Source organism: Mirounga leonina, unplaced genomic scaffold (assembly GCF_011800145.1).
Source record: "Mirounga leonina isolate KUSES-001 unplaced genomic scaffold, KU_Mleo_1.0 Mir_94, whole genome shotgun sequence".
Lineage (NCBI taxonomy): Eukaryota > Metazoa > Chordata > Mammalia > Carnivora > Phocidae > Mirounga > Mirounga leonina.
Genome location: NW_023270855.1, coordinates 55,889,073 through 55,904,937, shown reverse-complemented (window position 1 = coordinate 55,904,937; position 15,865 = coordinate 55,889,073). Strand labels below are relative to the sequence as shown.

Below are 15,865 nucleotides of genomic sequence, written 5' to 3'. Positions count from 1 at the left end.
CTGCCCCTCCCTCCGGACCCTCCCTCCAGCGCCCTCCAGCCCCTCCCTCCGGGCCCCCTCCAGCCCCCTGTCCCTCCCTCCGGGCTCCCCCAGCCCTTCCCTCCGGGTCCCCCCGCCCCTCCCTTCGGGCCCCCTCCAGCCCCACGCTCCGGGTCCCCCCTGCCACTCCCTCCGGGCCCCCTCCAGCCCCATCCTCCGGGTCCCCCAGCCCCTCCCTCCGGACCCCCGCCCAGCCCCCAGCCCCTCCCTCCGGGTCCCCTCCAGCCCCTCCCGCCGGACTCCCCAGTCCCTCCCTCCAACCCCCCCAGCCCCTCCCTCGGGCCCTCCCGGCCCCCCCACCCCCCTTTCGGCCCGGTCGCCTCCCGGAGCACCGAGCCCGGCACCCGGAGCCCTGGCCGCCATGAAGCAGCTGTGCGTGTGCGCCGCCGCCTCCTCCGCGGTAGGGCCAGGGGAGGGGGCGCGGGGGCGGGCGGGGCTCGGGCCCTTCCTCTCCCCTCCCCACTCCGCCCCTCCCCGCCCCTGGCCGCTCCCGGCCGGGACCCCCGCCCCAGACCCGGGAAGGACCCGGAGTGAGGGGGTCGCGGGGCAAGGGGGCAGAGGTTGGGGGATGGGTGGGACCTTTGGGGAGACATGGGACGTTCTGGGAGGCAGTTTTGAGAACAGATGGGAACACTGGAAAATTTAGAGGACATATGGAGGGACAGTTTTGGGGAATAGTTTTGGACGGGTTCGTTTGAGGGGACAATTTGGACTATATTTTGAGGGATCATTTTTCGGGAAAATATATTGACATTTGGAGAACAATTTCAGAGAATATTCAAGGGATTTTTTTGGAAGGACATTTTTAGGACAGATGTTGGGGTCATTTAGGGGGATGATTTTGGAGAAACTTAAGGAATTTGAATATGACATTTGGAATGCATTACATGCTAAGTAAGGTTTTTTGGGGAACAGATCTTGGAACATTTGGGGGACAATTGTGGCATTTTGGGGTCAGTTTAAGAAGGATGAATGACAGAGGACAGTTCTGAAGGACATTTAAAGGGACCCTTTTAGGGGCTCCTATGGGAAGATTTTGGAGGTGGGGTGATGTTGGAAAGGGGGTTTTCACTAAAAGACCAGCTGGGTGCTGATCTGGGGGAAATTTAATAGGATGATGCTGGTAGTGGGTGTAGGATGGACCTGGGGGCAGATGCTGGGGGATGCAGACTGGGGGGATGCTGTCTCAGACCCCCTCCCCAGGACTACCTCCCCCTGCAGCTGCGGCTCAGCCCCACTGACCTTGGCTCCTGCCCGCCCTGCGGCCCCTGCCCCATCCCGAAGCCGGCAGCCAGAGGCAGGCGCCAGGCAAGTGCCCAGGGGCAGGTGGTGAAGCCTGGAGCTCTGGCCAGGGGGGGCTGGGAGGGGGCAGTGATCGCCTGGCCCCACGACCCTCTGGGTGTGCCCTGCAGAGCCAGGAGTGGGGCAAAAGTGATGAGCGGCTGCTGCAGGCCGTGGAGAGCAACGACGTGGCGCGGGTGGCCGCCCTCATCACCCGCAAGGGGCTGGTGCCCACGAAGCTGGACCCCGAGGGCAAGTCCGCGTGAGTGCCCATGCCCTGGGGGGGGGTGAGGGACGAGGCGCGGCCATCCTGCAGCTGATCCCCAATCTCTGACCTCCAGATTCCACCTGGCTGCCATGAGGGGAGCAACCAGCTGCCTAGAGGTGATGCTGGCTCATGGCGCCAACGTCATGAGCACGGATGGGGCAGGTACTACCTGCCGGGCCTGGGGGAGGGACGAGGAACTCAGACCAGGTGCCCAGCCTGGGGTCCAGTGGGGCCCTGCTCCGTGGCTTCGGTGACCTGGTGAAAAAGGGGGAGTTCCTTTCAGTGCTCCCAGGAAGGCACAGGGACATGTCTGGCTGCAGTGCCCAAGGAAAAAGACCCGAGCTGGCACCAATCAGGGTCAGTCGACAGCTTGTGGTCAGGGAGTGGCCAGGACTCAGGTAGTGGTTAAGTCAGAGGAAGTAGCTGGAACAGAGGAGTACCTGAACTTGAGAAGTATCTGGCGACAGGAGACTAGCAAGTAGAGGTTAGGGGGTAGTATCTCAGGTATGTTGAGTAGCTGGAGCTCTGGGAGTAGCTGGGACAAAAGGAGAATCTGGGTGTATGACTTGACTAGGGCCCTGAGGGAATATCTGAGATAGACTGCATGGCCAAAGGGGATAGTTGGAGCTCAGGAGGTAACTAGGCGTGGGGCATAGCCATGTCTGAAGCTTTGGGGCAACGTAGGAGACAGAGCAGCCGGGATGTGTGGAGCAGCTGAGGGTTTGTAGAGTATCAAAGATGATGGGGAAAGAGTTAGCCCGTGGAATAGCAAGGGTTTACAGACTGGCGGAAACATATAGGACAGCTGGATTCTGAGGGGCAGTGGCGTTGAGCATATAGAGTAGCTGGGGATGTGGGGAGTCACTGGGGCAGGAGGGCTTGAGGAGTGCGTGGGAGTGGAGTGTAGGCTGGGATGCAGACTAGCTGGAGCTTGGAGAGTCTCTGGCCACGGAATAGCATGGTTTGGAGAAGTACCTGGGGTTTGGGAACTTACTGGACGCGGGGAAGCTCATTACAAACAGTTGACACAGGTTTGGGGAGTGGCCAGAAGCTCCTTGAGTCTGTGGAGCCCAAGCAGACACTCCGTGCCTTTCAGGTTACAATGCCCTCCACCTGGCCGCCAAGTATGGGCACCCACAGTGCTTGAAGCAACTGCTACAGGTCATTTACTGTCTTGCATCAGATACTCCCTCAACCCTAGATGCTTCCTTCCTCTGGCTCCTCCCTCCCTCCCAAGTTCTAGAAATCCCCAAGCCCCTAGATACTCCCTGAATCCTAGATATGTCTTAACCTCTTTGACTCCTGAGCCCCAGCTACTCCCTGGACAACCAGCTACTCCCTGAGCATCTGGATACTTCCCACACCCAAGATATACGCCCAGTACCAGATTATCACCTGAGTCCCAGCTTCTCCCCAAACCCTAGGTAGTTCTTAGGCACAGTCACTCTCAGAGCTCCCACCCAGCCCCCAAACCCTCAGCTTCTCCCAAGCTCCCAGCGATTTCCACTTTCTCACCAATTTTCATAAAAGCCAAGTCACTTGGGGGCCCATGAGGAGATGGGGGAGGGAAGAAGTGCTAAGTCTAGGAGCCTGAACTCTGGCACAGCCTAAGAAGGGGCAGTTCCTAGAGAACCTCCAGTGACCCGCACCCCTCCCCCCACAGGCGTCCTGCGTGGTGGATATTGTGGACAGCAGTGGGTGGACGGCCCTGCATCATGCAGGTGGGTGCAGCCCAGCCTCGCCCTGCCCACCATGACCCAGAGGGTGCGAGGCTGGGGTTTCTTCTACCCGGGGCCCTGGGGACCTACCATGAACCTTCTGCTTCCTTCCTCCTCCTTCCTCACCGAGTTCCTGCTGTGTGCCAGGCCCTGGGGCTCAGCATTAATATTCAGCAACCCTTTGAGCCACAGACAGTCACCCCACTGGACAGGAAAGGTGATTGAGGCTCGCCCACAAGAAAGTAGGGAAGACCCAGGCTGCCTGACTCCAAAGCACAGCCTGATGTTTGCCAGGCCTGGGTGACAACCATGGTGGCAGTCTTGGGGGGTGTGTGACCAGAGTACAATTTCCTTTGACCAAATCCTAGGGGATCTCAGGAAGACCAAAGGTCCAGGCATCCTTAAAAATCATTAAATCTAAACTCTTTCATGAGGGAGGGGAAAGGACCCACCTGCCAGAACCAGATCTCAGCCCAGCATCTGTCCACCATGCCTGTGAGATTGGGGAATGACTTTCACTAATGCCTCAAGAAACGTCTTGACCTTTTGGGAACACGGAATACATTTGTGTTTGCTTTGGGGTTTTAATCACTGGTTAAGACTTCCCTGCAGTTGGAGTATGCTGCCACCTAGTGGTAGTGATGCCTTTGGTCACACTGGAAGCGCACTAGGTTTTTTCATTCAATAAATATTTAAGTTCCTGCTATGTGTGTCAGGCTCTGTTCTAAGCATGGGGATTACAGCAGAAAACAAAATGCCATACCCCCTCAGGCACACAGCAGGTCATCATATAGAGCTTGTTGACTTTTCCAGTGACCCCCCTAGCATGAAACCCTTCCTCCTTTCTTTACAGCTCTGGACATGTACACTGTCTCCCGCTTCCTTGACCTTACCATGCTCTCCCCCACTTCACAGCCCTTGCCTACTAAGAAAACTCTACCCTCCCCCTTTCACCTTCAAAACTCAGAACTCAGATCCAACCCCAAGAAGCCTGCCTAGTCTCAGCTGACCGTCTGATCCATCCAGCAAACATTAACACTCTGTATGAGGTTTGGTGCATGGCAGGTACACAATGCTAGTTAAATCAAAGAGAGGAAATACATAAACATTAGTCAAAAGTTCCACCTTAAGAGGGAGCCATGATGGAATGTGGAAAGAGCTTGGGACAGCGGGTTAGCAAACCTAATCATAGCTCTGTCTCTGACCCTACTGGCTGACCATGGACCTGGCTGGACCTCAGTTTCCTCATCTGTAACGTAGGAGTCATACCTTTGCCATTGCCCTCCCAGGGAAGGTGGGCACTTCTCATGAAATAAGGAATAAGAATCACCGCAGGCAGAAAGCCCCCAGAAAATATCTAAACCTTGCCCTACCTACCCTCCCTCTTTTTCCAGCGGCCGGCGGCTGCCTCTCCTGCTCAGAAATGCTTTGCTCCTTCAAGGCACATCTGAATCCCCGAGATCGGGTGAGCCTCTGGGATCTTTTGGGGAAGATGATGTATTTGAGGTACACCGTCACCAAGTGGCAGCATCCCAGGCACCCTTTAAAAAGTGTGAGAAGGTCTGGAGTGAAGTTCAAGGGCACTCATATAGGCTTCCCTGCCTCCCAAGATCTGCCTCTCACCTTTTGTCTCATCTTTCCCCTAATTCCCACCAGTCAGGTACAACACCCCTTCTCATAGCGGCTCAGATGTGTCACACAGATTTGTGCCGCCTTCTCCTGCAGCAGGGGGCAGCTGCAAATGACCAGGACCTGCAGGGCAGGTGAGTATCTCCCCTCCCAGTTAGTCCATTGTACGCCGTGTGACCTTGGGCAAGTCTCTTAACTTCTGTGGGTGGGGGATCTAGCTGACCCTCCCCACCCACCCACCCAGCCTGGGTGTTGAGGAGGGCTTGGGGGTGTGAGAATGTCCTCGCTTCCTCAGTAGCCCCCTCTCCTAGTAGGACAGCCCTGATGCTGGCCTGTGAGGGGGCCAGCCCCGAAACAGTGGAGGTGCTGCTGCAGGGTGGGGCCCGGCCAGACATCACCGACGCACTGGGCCAGGATGCTGCTCACTACGGTGCCCTAGCAGGAGACAAACTCATCCTGCACCTCCTGCAGGAGGCAGCCCAGCGCCCCTCACCACCCAGTGGTATGCAAGCCCCTCCTACGCAATTTCAGGCACCCCCCATCTCCTTCCCAGCAGTTTCTTGTCACCCCTTTCCCTGCTGTAGTAGTTTCAAGGTATCTCTATTGGCTGCATTACGGGAGGTTTCATGTTTCCCCTGATGCTACTCAGAACAGTTTCAAGGAGCCCCAGAGCTTTTAGATTAATCTAGGGATCCACTCTGCTTTCCTGGGCCATCCTTATCCTTGGATCTTTGCCTTTCCTAAGAATTGGCACCCCTACTTGCACCATCCCGGAGGTGCCACTGTCCTCCCCTTTTGAGAGTTCCAAGGGCCCTCCTATTAAGCATCTGCAAAAGTAGCTGAGTCCTACTTTCAAAGTCCTGATTCTTGGGGAATTGGGAGCCCACCCCAGCCATAAGTCCCCTCACTAGTGTCCTTCCAAGGGCTGGGAATGGAGCCCCTAAAACAGAGTGCCTGACCCTGCTTCCCTCTCTTCCCTGCCCTCCTAGAGGATGACTCAGGCGAGGCATCATCTCAGGTATGGATCTCTAAGCAGTGAATGAGTCCCCTCCCCCTGCACACAATGCCCCCCCCCCCATTGCCCCAAGCTTTATGGGAAGAGAAGGAGGAGATGGACTTCTGTCCCAGGGTTATGACCTAGGAAGACCTGTTTGGGATGAATGCCACCTTCAGGGTATGCTGCCACCAAGCAACAGCAGCACCCACAGCATAACTCTCAGGACTGGGTGAGAACACTGCGGGGATGGGGCCAAACCATGGGGCTGGGGTGGGCTGGTAGAGGGAACTGAGTTTGGTGAGGGCTGGTGTAGGTCAGGGAAGAAGGCAGGTCTGGCCTGTTTCTCTCTCCCGGCCCTACAGCATCTCAGCTCCACAGGGAAAGGGAACTTGTAGACAATCTGGTCTAGTACCACGTACCAAGGCACAGAGAGGGGCAGAGAGTGAAGCATAAGATCTGGAACTCTCAGGAAGTATGGCCCCTTCTATGCTGGGATCAGTGAGGACCAGGGAGAGCCAGGGACTTGCTCAGGGTCACACAGGAAGTGAGGGCCAATTTGGGGCTGATGACAGATAGTGGGGCTGGGCTGGCATATTTGGGTGGGAGGCTGGCATATCCCCCATGTGCCCCTGTCACCCCTTCCCTCAGAACTCTGTGTCCAGCCATGAAAAGCGAGGGGCTCCCAAGAAGCGGAAAGCACCTCAGCCCCCTGCCAGCATCCCCGTGCCGGTGAGAGATGCCCCGGCCAGGCCATGGCGGGGAGGAACAGGGGCAGGCAGGAGGGGAGGAAGCTCTGGCTCAGGTATTGGAGGGGACAGCCCGTGGGCCTCACGTGAAGGTGGTGGGTCCCTGGGGCGGGGGGAACAGGATGACCAAGATGCCTACGAGGAGATCATGCGGCTGCGACAGGAGAGGGGTCGCCTGCTGCAGAAGATCCGGGGCCTAGAGCAGCACCAGGAACAGAGGAAGCAGGAGGTGAGGGGCCACAGCGATGTGGGCCTAAGACTAAGCCTGGGGTGGGGTGCAGTTTTGCGGGGAAGACTCCCCTTACCTCTCCTAGCTCCCGCCTCCCTCTCTCCGCCCGCGCTTATTCTGCTCCAGCCACACGGGCCTCCGTGCTGTTCCCCCAGTGTTCCAGGCCTGGTCCTGCCCCAGGGCCTTTGCATGTGCTGTGCCCTCTGCTTGGAACACTCTTCCCCAGATGCTCCTGTGGCTCCCTCCCTCTTTTCCTTTAGGTCTTTGCTCAGAAACCACTTGCCAAAGACACCTCCCTTGCCTACCTTATTTAAAATTGTCACAGCTCCCACTCACTTCCCAGTTCCCTTTATTTTTATTCGAAGCACTTAGTGCTATTGGGCATGCCATGTATTTTATTCACGTTCACCCATTTGACTGTAAGCCCACGAGGATAGGCATGGTTGACCATGACTGGCTCACAGGACTCACCTGATGTTTATTGGAAGAACGGGTATTTGAGTGAGCCAGTGAATGAGTGGCCCCAAGACAGGGTCTGACACTCAATAAATCCTTAGTGATGAGTCAGGGGGCAGAGCAGGGTGCCGGGTGCGCAGTAGGTGCACAAGCACTGTCTGTGGTGGGGATGGGGGGCTACTACGGAGGTGGGGTGGGGACGACCCCCGACCCAGATTCAAGCCCTGTCCCCCCTTCTTCCCACCAGCTGCCAGAGGCAGAGGCCAGCTCCCTCCACAGCCTGGAGAGACAGGTAGGTGGCAGGTGCGGAGATAGCCAGCCCCTCAGCCGCCCGTGTTTCCTCCAGGAGGCTGGCCGAGCCCCACCCCCCCGCTGCCGCCCTCCTTCCAGGTGCAAGAGCTGCAGCAGCTGCTGGCTGAGAAGCAGGAGGAGAAGGAGAGCCTGGGACGGGAAGTGGAGAGTCTGCAGAGCCGGCTGTCCCTGCTGGAGGTGGGCGGGGGCGGAGCCTGGGGCGGGGGCGGAGCCTTGCGGGGCAGGGGCGGGGCCTCGCGCGCGCTGTGGTTACGGGACAGCCACACCGGTGTAGGTACAGACTCTCCCACGCGAACACACAACAGTCAAACCTACAAACGCACCGTCACAGACAACACACCCACACACGTACGTGCACAGTGGACACGTCTCCAAACACGGAGCCGGGACACACACAGATGAGCAGCCGCGCTCACGCACACGTGGTCTTGCACGTTAAACGGGTGAGCACAGCAAGCCTACTCCCACATGCACGCCAGAAATACTGGCGCCTACACAACAGACGCTCCTCCGTCCCCCGCGGACGACACACCCACAAACCCATGTACACGCACAAGTATTTCCCCCAATACGTGACTACACAAACATCCGTGTGCACCTGGTGCTCACGCACACAGACCCACCTATATCCACAAGCACGGTCAAAGTAATCACACACACAACAGACTAAAACACAAGCACAAAATCACACACAGTCACAGGAACTCACACGGGAGGGGTGGGGGGCCACGCGACACCCCCGTGCTCACCACAGACCCCTGAACCCTGAGCTGTCTGTACTCACATGCAGACACCCTCAGCCTGACGTGACCCCAATGCAGGATCCCAGACATAACCCTGTGAGGACACAGCCCCGCATCCCTCTCTCCGTGACCCACACACACAGGCCGCACATACACCCCCAGGCATCACACATTCGCGCAGTGGCTGGGCTGTTCCCTGCCCTTCCGGGGAGCCCAGCATAGCCCCACAGCACACAGGTGGCACTCAGCAAACACTGTGGCCCAGACACGGCCAGTCTGATGCTCCTGGGGAGCGATGGGGACACGTGGATTCCCCTGTCCTCTCTAGATTCTTGGGGGCAGGTTTGGGGCTGGGAAGGGGGTAATACTGGTGCTGGACCCTGTCCCCCCCCCCCCCCAGAATGAGCGGGAGAATACCAGCTATGATGTGGCCACTCTGCAGGATGAGGAGGGAGAACTGTCTGACTTTCCAGGTGAGCTCCCACCCCCGTCCTCCCTCCATGCACCCCTGTCCACCTTGTCCCTGGGGCCCCTGGAAATGGAGCCTTGACCCACAGGCATGGAGAGAGTTTGAAGCTGGGAGGGAGGTTGGCCCCCACCCATTATTCATCCCACCTGCTTGCCTTGGGGGCTCTGACGCCCTGCTCCAGACCCCTAGTTCCCATCCCCTGTGGCCCAGGACACCCGGGGCTGACTCTGTGCGCCCACCAGGGGCCGAGGCTCTGCTCTCCAGACGGCTAAGCCCCTCAGCCCAGGAGCTCTTGGCCTCACTGCAGGAGCAGGTGGCTGCACTCACCAGACAAAACCAGGAGCTGATGGAGAAGGTCCAGGTGGGGAAACTGAGGCCCTGGAGGGTGGGATGGGGACAGGTCTGAGGACCTGAGGGATTGTTCCCCGGGGAGGGGTCAGGGTGGGCACACGGCTGAGTCTGTGGGCAGGGAAGGTGGCGGTGCCACTCTGAGCCCCCATGGCCACAAGCTCCCGCCAGCTCCCCACTACCTCCCAGATCCTGGAGAGCTTCGAGAAGGACGAGATGGAGGTGAACGGGTCAGCCGAGGTCATCCCTCTGGCCCTCTATGACTCTCTTCGGGCTGAGTTCGACCAGCTCTGCAGGCAGCATGCGGAGGCTCTGCGGGCGCTGGAGCGACAGGAAACGTGGGGCGCCCCTGGGGAAGAGGAGGCAGCCGCTGGGGAGGGCAGGGGCATGGGAGGCAAGACCACCAGGAACGGGCCAGCGAAAATGGAGCTTGATGGTGCCACGGCTCTGGGAGCCAAAGTGAATGGAGCTGAGACCACAGACGAGGAGGCTACAGGCCTGGAAACTGTGGAAGCAGCTTCTGTGGGGGCTGAGGCCACAGAGACAAAATCCACGGGGGCCGAGGCCACAGAAACAAAACCCACGGGGGCCGAGGCCCCAGAACCCGAGGCTCTGGAAGAGGGAGGAAATCCAGAGGCAAAGGCCACGGGAGCCAAGGCCACAAAGCTGAAAGCAGAGGAACGGGAAATGAGGGCCAGCGGAGCAGGCGGCGTGGAGGCCGTGCCCGCAGGCACAGAGACCACACACGTGGAGGCCACATTGGTGGGGGCTGCAGTCCCGAGGGCCTCCCCGGACCCGGTTCTCCACCCTGGTGCTGCGGAGGCCTCCGAACAGCTGCAGGCAGAGCTGGAGACCCGGATTCGCGGCTTGGAGGAGGCCCTCCGGCAACGGGAGCGGGAGGCGGCCGCCGAGCTGGAGGCGGCCCACGGCAAGTGCCAGGCCGCTGAGGCCGAGGCTGGCCTGCTGCGGGAGCGGATGCGCCAGGCTGAGGGCGGCGGAGCGGCTGGGGGCGGTGACATGGTCCAGCTGCGGGCCGCCCTGGAGCAGGCCCGGGAGGACCTCGGAGTCCGGGACGCCCGCCTCCGGGAGCTGGAGGCGGCCTCAGCCCGGCTGGACGAGGCCCGGGCTGGCCGGCTGCTGGCCGAGGAGGAGGCCCGGGGCCTGCGGGCAGAGCTGGCGCAGCGGGAGGAGGTGCGGCTGGAGCAGAGCCGGGAGCTGCAGGTGCTGCGGGAGCAGCTGGCCACGGCCACGGCCGCCGGGGAGAGGCAGCAGGCTGTGGCCGCCGAGCTGGGCCGAGCCCGGGACGCGGCTGAGGCCCGAGCGGCTGAGCTGTCCGCGGCCTGCGAGGAGGCTCGGCGGGGCCTGGCGGAGCTGCGCGAGGCTTCCGAGGCCCTGCGTCAGTCGGCGGTGCCGGCCTGCGAGCACCGCCGGCTGCAGGAGGAGGCCCTTGAGCTGCGGGGCCGGGCGGCCAGCCTGGAGCGGGAGGCGGTGGCCACGGGCAAGGAGGCCGCCCGGCTGCGGGCCGAGCTGGAGCGGGAGCGGGGGCGGGGCGGGGCCAGCCTGGAGCACGAGCGCATCGTGGGCGCCTTGCAGGCTGACGTGGCCCGGCTGGAGGGGCAGCTGGAGGAGCTGGGGCGACGGCACGAGAAGACCAGCGCCGAGGTCTTCCAGGTGAGCGTAGCCGGGCCCCCGCCCAGCACAGCCCGGCCCCAGCCCAGCCAGCAGCCACTTGCGGCCCGACCCGCAGCCAGGGTTCCAGTCCTGTAGCCACCTGACCCTGTTAGCGTTTCTGGGTGCATGGCTGACCCTGAAACTGTTCTGAGCTCTTGGACATCTCAACTTGTGTTATCTTTTCTTAAAAACCTTTGGCCATTTTGACCCCATCATCTTTCTTTTTCTTTTCCTTTTTTTTTTTTTTTAAGATTTTATTTATTTGCGTGAGAGAGAATGAGAGACAGAGAACATGAGAGGGAGGAGGGTCAGAGGGAGAAGCAGACTCCCCGCCGAGCAGGGAGCCCGATGCGGGACTCGATCCCGGGACTCCAGGATCATGACCTGAGCCGAAGGCAGTCGCTTAACCGACTGAGCCACCCAGGCGCCCCCCCCCCCCTTTTTTTTTAAGACTATTTATTTGAGGGGCGCCTGGGTGGCTCAGTCGTTAAGCATCTGCCTTTGGCTCAGGTCATGGTCCCAGGGTCCTGGGATCGAGTCCTGCATCGGGCTCCCTGCTCAGTGGAGAGCCTGCTTCTTCCTCTCCCTCTGCTGCTCCCTCTGCTTGTGCTCTCTCTCTCTCTGTCAAATAAATAAGTAAAATCTTAAAAAAAAAAAAAAAAAAGACTTTGAGAGAGAGAGGGAGAGAGAGCACAAGCAGGGGGAGGGACAGAGGGGGAAGCAGGCTCCCCACTGAGCAGGGAACCTGATGTTTTTTCACTATGACACCATTTTCTCTGCTGGCCTGTAATCTGCCTGTGGTTCTTCCAGTTGGCTGTTTAGAGCTTGTCATTTTGCCTTGGGATCATCTTTGATTCTTCAGCCCAAAAGTAGGAGGACGTTATGCCCAGAGATTTTTTTAAAATAATTTTTATTTTTATTTATTTTTTTAAGATTTTATTTATTTGACAGAGAGAGACACAGCGAGAGAGGGAACACAAGCAGGGGGAGTGGGAGAGGGAGAAGTAGGCTTCCTGCTGAGCAGGAGCCCGATGTGGGGCTCGATTCCAGGACCCTGGGATCATGACCTGAGCCGAAGGCAGATGCTTAATGACTGAGCCACCCAGGCGCCCCATGCCCAGAGATTTTTAATCGAATATTTTCAACCCAGTAGATTTTGATGCTGAGTTGTTGGGTTTTTTAAGGCCAGGGAACATATATATACATGTATATATATTGGGAATATATGTATATATATATTTTTTGTCCCTCGTGGTGGACATTTGATTCCGTCTCTTCTCTTAAGAAACAAACAAAAGGGTGCCTGGGTGGCTCAGTTGGTTAAGTGACTGCCTTTGGCTCAGGTCATGATCCTGGAGTCCCAGGGGAGTCTGCTTCTCCCTCTGACCCTCCCCCCTCTCATGTGCTCTCATTCTCTCTCTCAAGTAAATAAATAAAATCTTTAAAAATAATAGTAATAATAATAATATTAAAAAAAAAAAAACAAAAGAACCCAAACAAAAAAACCCCACAAAAACTGGCAGGTGTTATAACAAAATATGTGAATAAGAAGCCACATTCATTAGTTGTTGTTGGGAAAGCATTTTTCTCTCCATGCCTCTGTTTACTCACCCCTGGGACAGAGATAATAATACTTCTGAATTCTCAGGTGAAAATTGAATGTTTTAATCTCTATAAATGATTTAGGGCAGTCATAGTATAAGAGATCAGTAAATGGCAGCCAGAATTAACTGATTTTAAAAGAGCGTTTTCTTGGAAAAATAATGATTCTGTTCTAAGCACATGCCCTGTATTTGTCCATTTCCTCCTCACAATTACTCTGCAAAGTGGGGACTGCTATTACCCTGATCTTCCATATGAGGAAACAGACAAAGAGAGGTTGAGTCAGTTGTCTGAGGCCACACAGCTAACACGTCATGAGTGTAAGAAGGGGCCGGAATGTTTGTGGTGTCCGGGAAGAACCCAGCACTCCCTGAGTCAAACTCCTCGATATCAGAATGGGCTTGAATGTCCTCGGGCCCGAATGGAAGGGTCAGGAGACTCTGGGGTCCTCATGTCCTCGGGCTCACGCTCCCTCATGGGCTTGGGCTGCAGGTCCAGAGGGAGGCGTTGTTCATGAAGAGTGAGCGGCATGCGGCCGAGGCGAAACTGGCCACAGCAGAACAGCAGCTGTTGGGGCTACGGACCGAGGCCGAGCGGGCACGCCAGGCCCAGAGCCGTGCCCAGGAAGCCCTGGATATGGCCAAGGAGAAGGACAAGAAGGTGCGTCCCCTTTCCCTGTGCTCCCTTGGGGGGTTCCCACCCAACAAAGGTTGGGGGAAATCCAAGAATGTCCCAGATGAACGAGTCTTGGGAGATCAACCCATTTTCTAGATGGGAGACTGAGGCACAGAGAAGGAAGGGGACAACTCAGACATGTGGGCTACTGTTCTAACTGTGAATTATAACCACAGTTAACATTTACTGAGCACTTACTGCATGCTAGGCCCCGAGCTATGTATTTGACATGGACTAACACATGTAATCCTCACGTCAAGTTCCCATAAGATCAGTGCTCTTATTTTCCCCATTTGAAGAAGCAAGGCACAGGGAGGGGATGCCACTTGCCTGAGGTCACACAGCCATGCAGAGGTTCAGCCAGCGTTTGGACCCAGCTTCCCAAGTTCTGGTCTTCAGTAATGACGATGGTTGACAGCAGGCCATGGCTACTGAGTTGGGTGGTTTTCACACACTATCACTTTTAATTTCCCTCTAACCCCGAAAGCCAGAAGGCATTCTTATTCCTGTTTTCTAGATGAGCAAGCTGAGACTCTGAGAGGCCAAGTGTGACATGTCAGAGTGACAGGTCAGGTCGCTCGCTCATTGGACAGGCACATGACTCCCAGAGCCCCAGGTGCATCAGCACAGAGTCCCCCAGCCCTAGCTCACTATGTGACCTTGAACAAGTCAGTTGACCTCTCTGAGCCTGTTAACACCTTATGCAAAATGAACATAAAATTGTGGTCGAGATTATGGTTTATTTGTTGCAGGATCTCTCCCCCTCGGCACCTAGTGACACTGGGGTCAGGCCATTCTCTATGGGGGGGCGTCCCGGGCACTGTGGGGGGCTGAGCAGCATCCCTGGCCCCACCCCCTCCATGCCAGGAGCACCCCCAATGTGACAGCCGCAGACATCCCCACACATGGCCTAGGGTTCCCTGAGGGCAGAGATTGAGAACCTCTGATCTGTAGTATAATAATAAAGCTTAGCATTTATTGAGTGCCTGCTGTTTGCCAGGCACAGTGTAGATTTAACCTCCGTTCAGAATCACAGTAACCTGCCAAGGTGAGAACCGTGATTCTCCTTCCTTTACAGATAAGGAAACTGAGGCTCAGAGGGGTTAAGCCGTCTTCCCAAGATCTCCTGCAAGAAAGGGGTAGGGAGGGACCCAAGCCCAGGACTGCCTGACCCAGCCCCACCAGGCCAGGCTGCTTTGGGCCTCCCGTTCTGTCAGCCTCCCCTTTCCAGAGTCTGCAAGAGGGGCTGTGACAGGATCGGCAAACTTCTGGAAAGAGCCAGAGTCCATGTTTTCGGCTCTGACGTGTCAGTGAATGGGCCTGGCAGCGCACCAATGACATTTTATGTACGAGCTCGGAATTTGATTTTCCTATGTCATGAAATATCATTTTTCTTTTGACATTTCCGTCCCAACCATTTACAAATGTGAGAGCCATTCTTAGCTCACGGGCCTAGTTTGCCAGCCTCTAGGATGTGACCTTCCCTCACCAGCCTCTTCCCTAGGTGCTGGGGAGGTCCAATGTCCCGGGCCCCAGGCTCAGGGTGACTGGAGGTCCCCCCTACCCGCCCCGCCTAGATCACAGAGCTCTCCAAGGAAGTCTTCAGTCTTAAGGAGGCCCTGAAGGACCAGCCAGCGGCCCCAGGCACCCCCGAGGTGGAGGCCCTCCAAGGCCAGGTCAAGGCCTTGCAGGAGCAGCTGAAGGTGAGGACACAGGGCGGGGGAGGAAAGCAGTTCAGGATTTTAGCAGCTGTCACACTGGGGCAGGGGCTCTGGGTGTAAAGGGGGCTTTGGGGCGTGTTGGGGGGACCTGCTTTTCTAAGCACCCCTCCCCATACTCACAGCAGGCTGCCAGGGACCACAGCGCAGTGGTGGCCTTGTACAGAAGCCACCTCCTATATGCCATTCAGGTGAGTCCCGCCTGGCCACCAACACCCCGGCCTGTTCTCCCATCTGTTCAGGAGCTGAGGTTCATGGCCTTCAGGGGTGGCGCGGGAGGGAACCGGGAAGCCGGGGCAGGAGTGCCCAGGTGCTCTCTCTCTCTGCTTCCCCCTGCCCCAGGGTCAGATGGATGAAGATGTGCAGCGGATCCTGAGCCAGATCCTACAGATGCAAAGACTCCAAGCTCAGGGCCGCTGAGCATCACAGCACTGACCCTCCGCCCGCCAGGCTCACGCATGGAGGCGTCCAGGCCCACGCGTTGACCTTCTAAGCTCAGACACCAGCCTGGGCCTTCTCGACTGTACTTAGCTGCGTCCACTGCCCCACTGGTCCCTGCACGCACTGGCCGGTGTCATCCCCAGCCCTGACTGTGCCCTCACCCCCACCGGAGACCCTGTGAGCCCCCTCTCCCGCACCCTGTCCTGTCGGTCCTGTAACGAGGCACCACCCCGGACCCTGGGAATAAAAGCTCTGGGAGCAGAGGATGAATGTGTATGGCCTGATCGCTGGGCCCCCGCGGTAGGGAGGAGAGGGGTGGCGTAGAACGGGGACTGGCAGGTGAGGCAGTCACCTCCTGCACCAACGACTCAGGCCCCGGAATGAATACTGTGTTCGTGCGGTGTTGTAAAAAGTCAGAAGTCCGTGATGAACAAACCGTCCAAATGTTAAGTGAAGACAGCATCCAAGTGTGCCCTGAGTCACTTGCCTCACCCTAAATCCAGCCCTGCTGGGAGCCTCCCAC

The 15,865-nt window shown here is 57.7% G+C and overlaps 1 protein-coding gene across 4 annotated transcripts; it reads left to right on the top strand.

Annotated features, from left to right (window-relative positions):
- Positions 1-656: 656 nt before the first annotated feature.
- On the top strand, positions 657-15,822 carry ANKRD24 (ankyrin repeat domain 24). Of its 4 annotated transcripts, none has more exons than XM_034997228.1 (20): positions 657-1,347; positions 1,452-1,582; positions 1,662-1,750; positions 2,685-2,749; positions 3,252-3,309; positions 4,701-4,771; positions 4,963-5,069; positions 5,250-5,437; positions 5,925-5,953; positions 6,581-6,661; positions 6,800-6,907; positions 7,611-7,655; positions 7,754-7,852; positions 8,819-8,891; positions 9,130-9,248; positions 9,425-10,906; positions 13,001-13,168; positions 14,761-14,886; positions 15,027-15,092; positions 15,244-15,822. In XM_034997228.1, the coding sequence occupies exons 1-20, from the start codon at positions 1,177-1,179 to the stop codon at positions 15,319-15,321; spliced, it is 3,354 nt and encodes a 1,117-aa protein (XP_034853119.1). In that variant the 5' UTR covers positions 657-1,176; the 3' UTR covers positions 15,322-15,822. The 4 variants fall into 4 exon arrangements, with proteins under 4 accessions (XP_034853119.1, XP_034853118.1, XP_034853117.1 ...); XM_034997227.1 differs by having other exon boundaries at positions 5,247-5,437; XM_034997226.1 differs by having other exon boundaries at positions 6,581-6,907.
- Positions 15,823-15,865: the final 43 nt, after the last annotated feature.

Bases quoted from the DNA above. Each gene is read 5' to 3' on its own strand.
- ANKRD24 (XM_034997225.1), top strand. From the start codon at position 1,177: ATGGACCTGGGGGCAGATGCTGGGGGATGCAGACTGGGGGGATGCTGT. The intron at 4,772-4,962 runs GTGAGCCTCTGG...AATTCCCACCAG, and splicing joins ATCTGAATCCCCGAGATCGG to TCAGGTACAACACCCCTTCT. The intron at 15,093-15,243 runs GTGAGTCCCGCC...CCCCTGCCCCAG, and splicing joins ACCTCCTATATGCCATTCAG to GGTCAGATGGATGAAGATGT.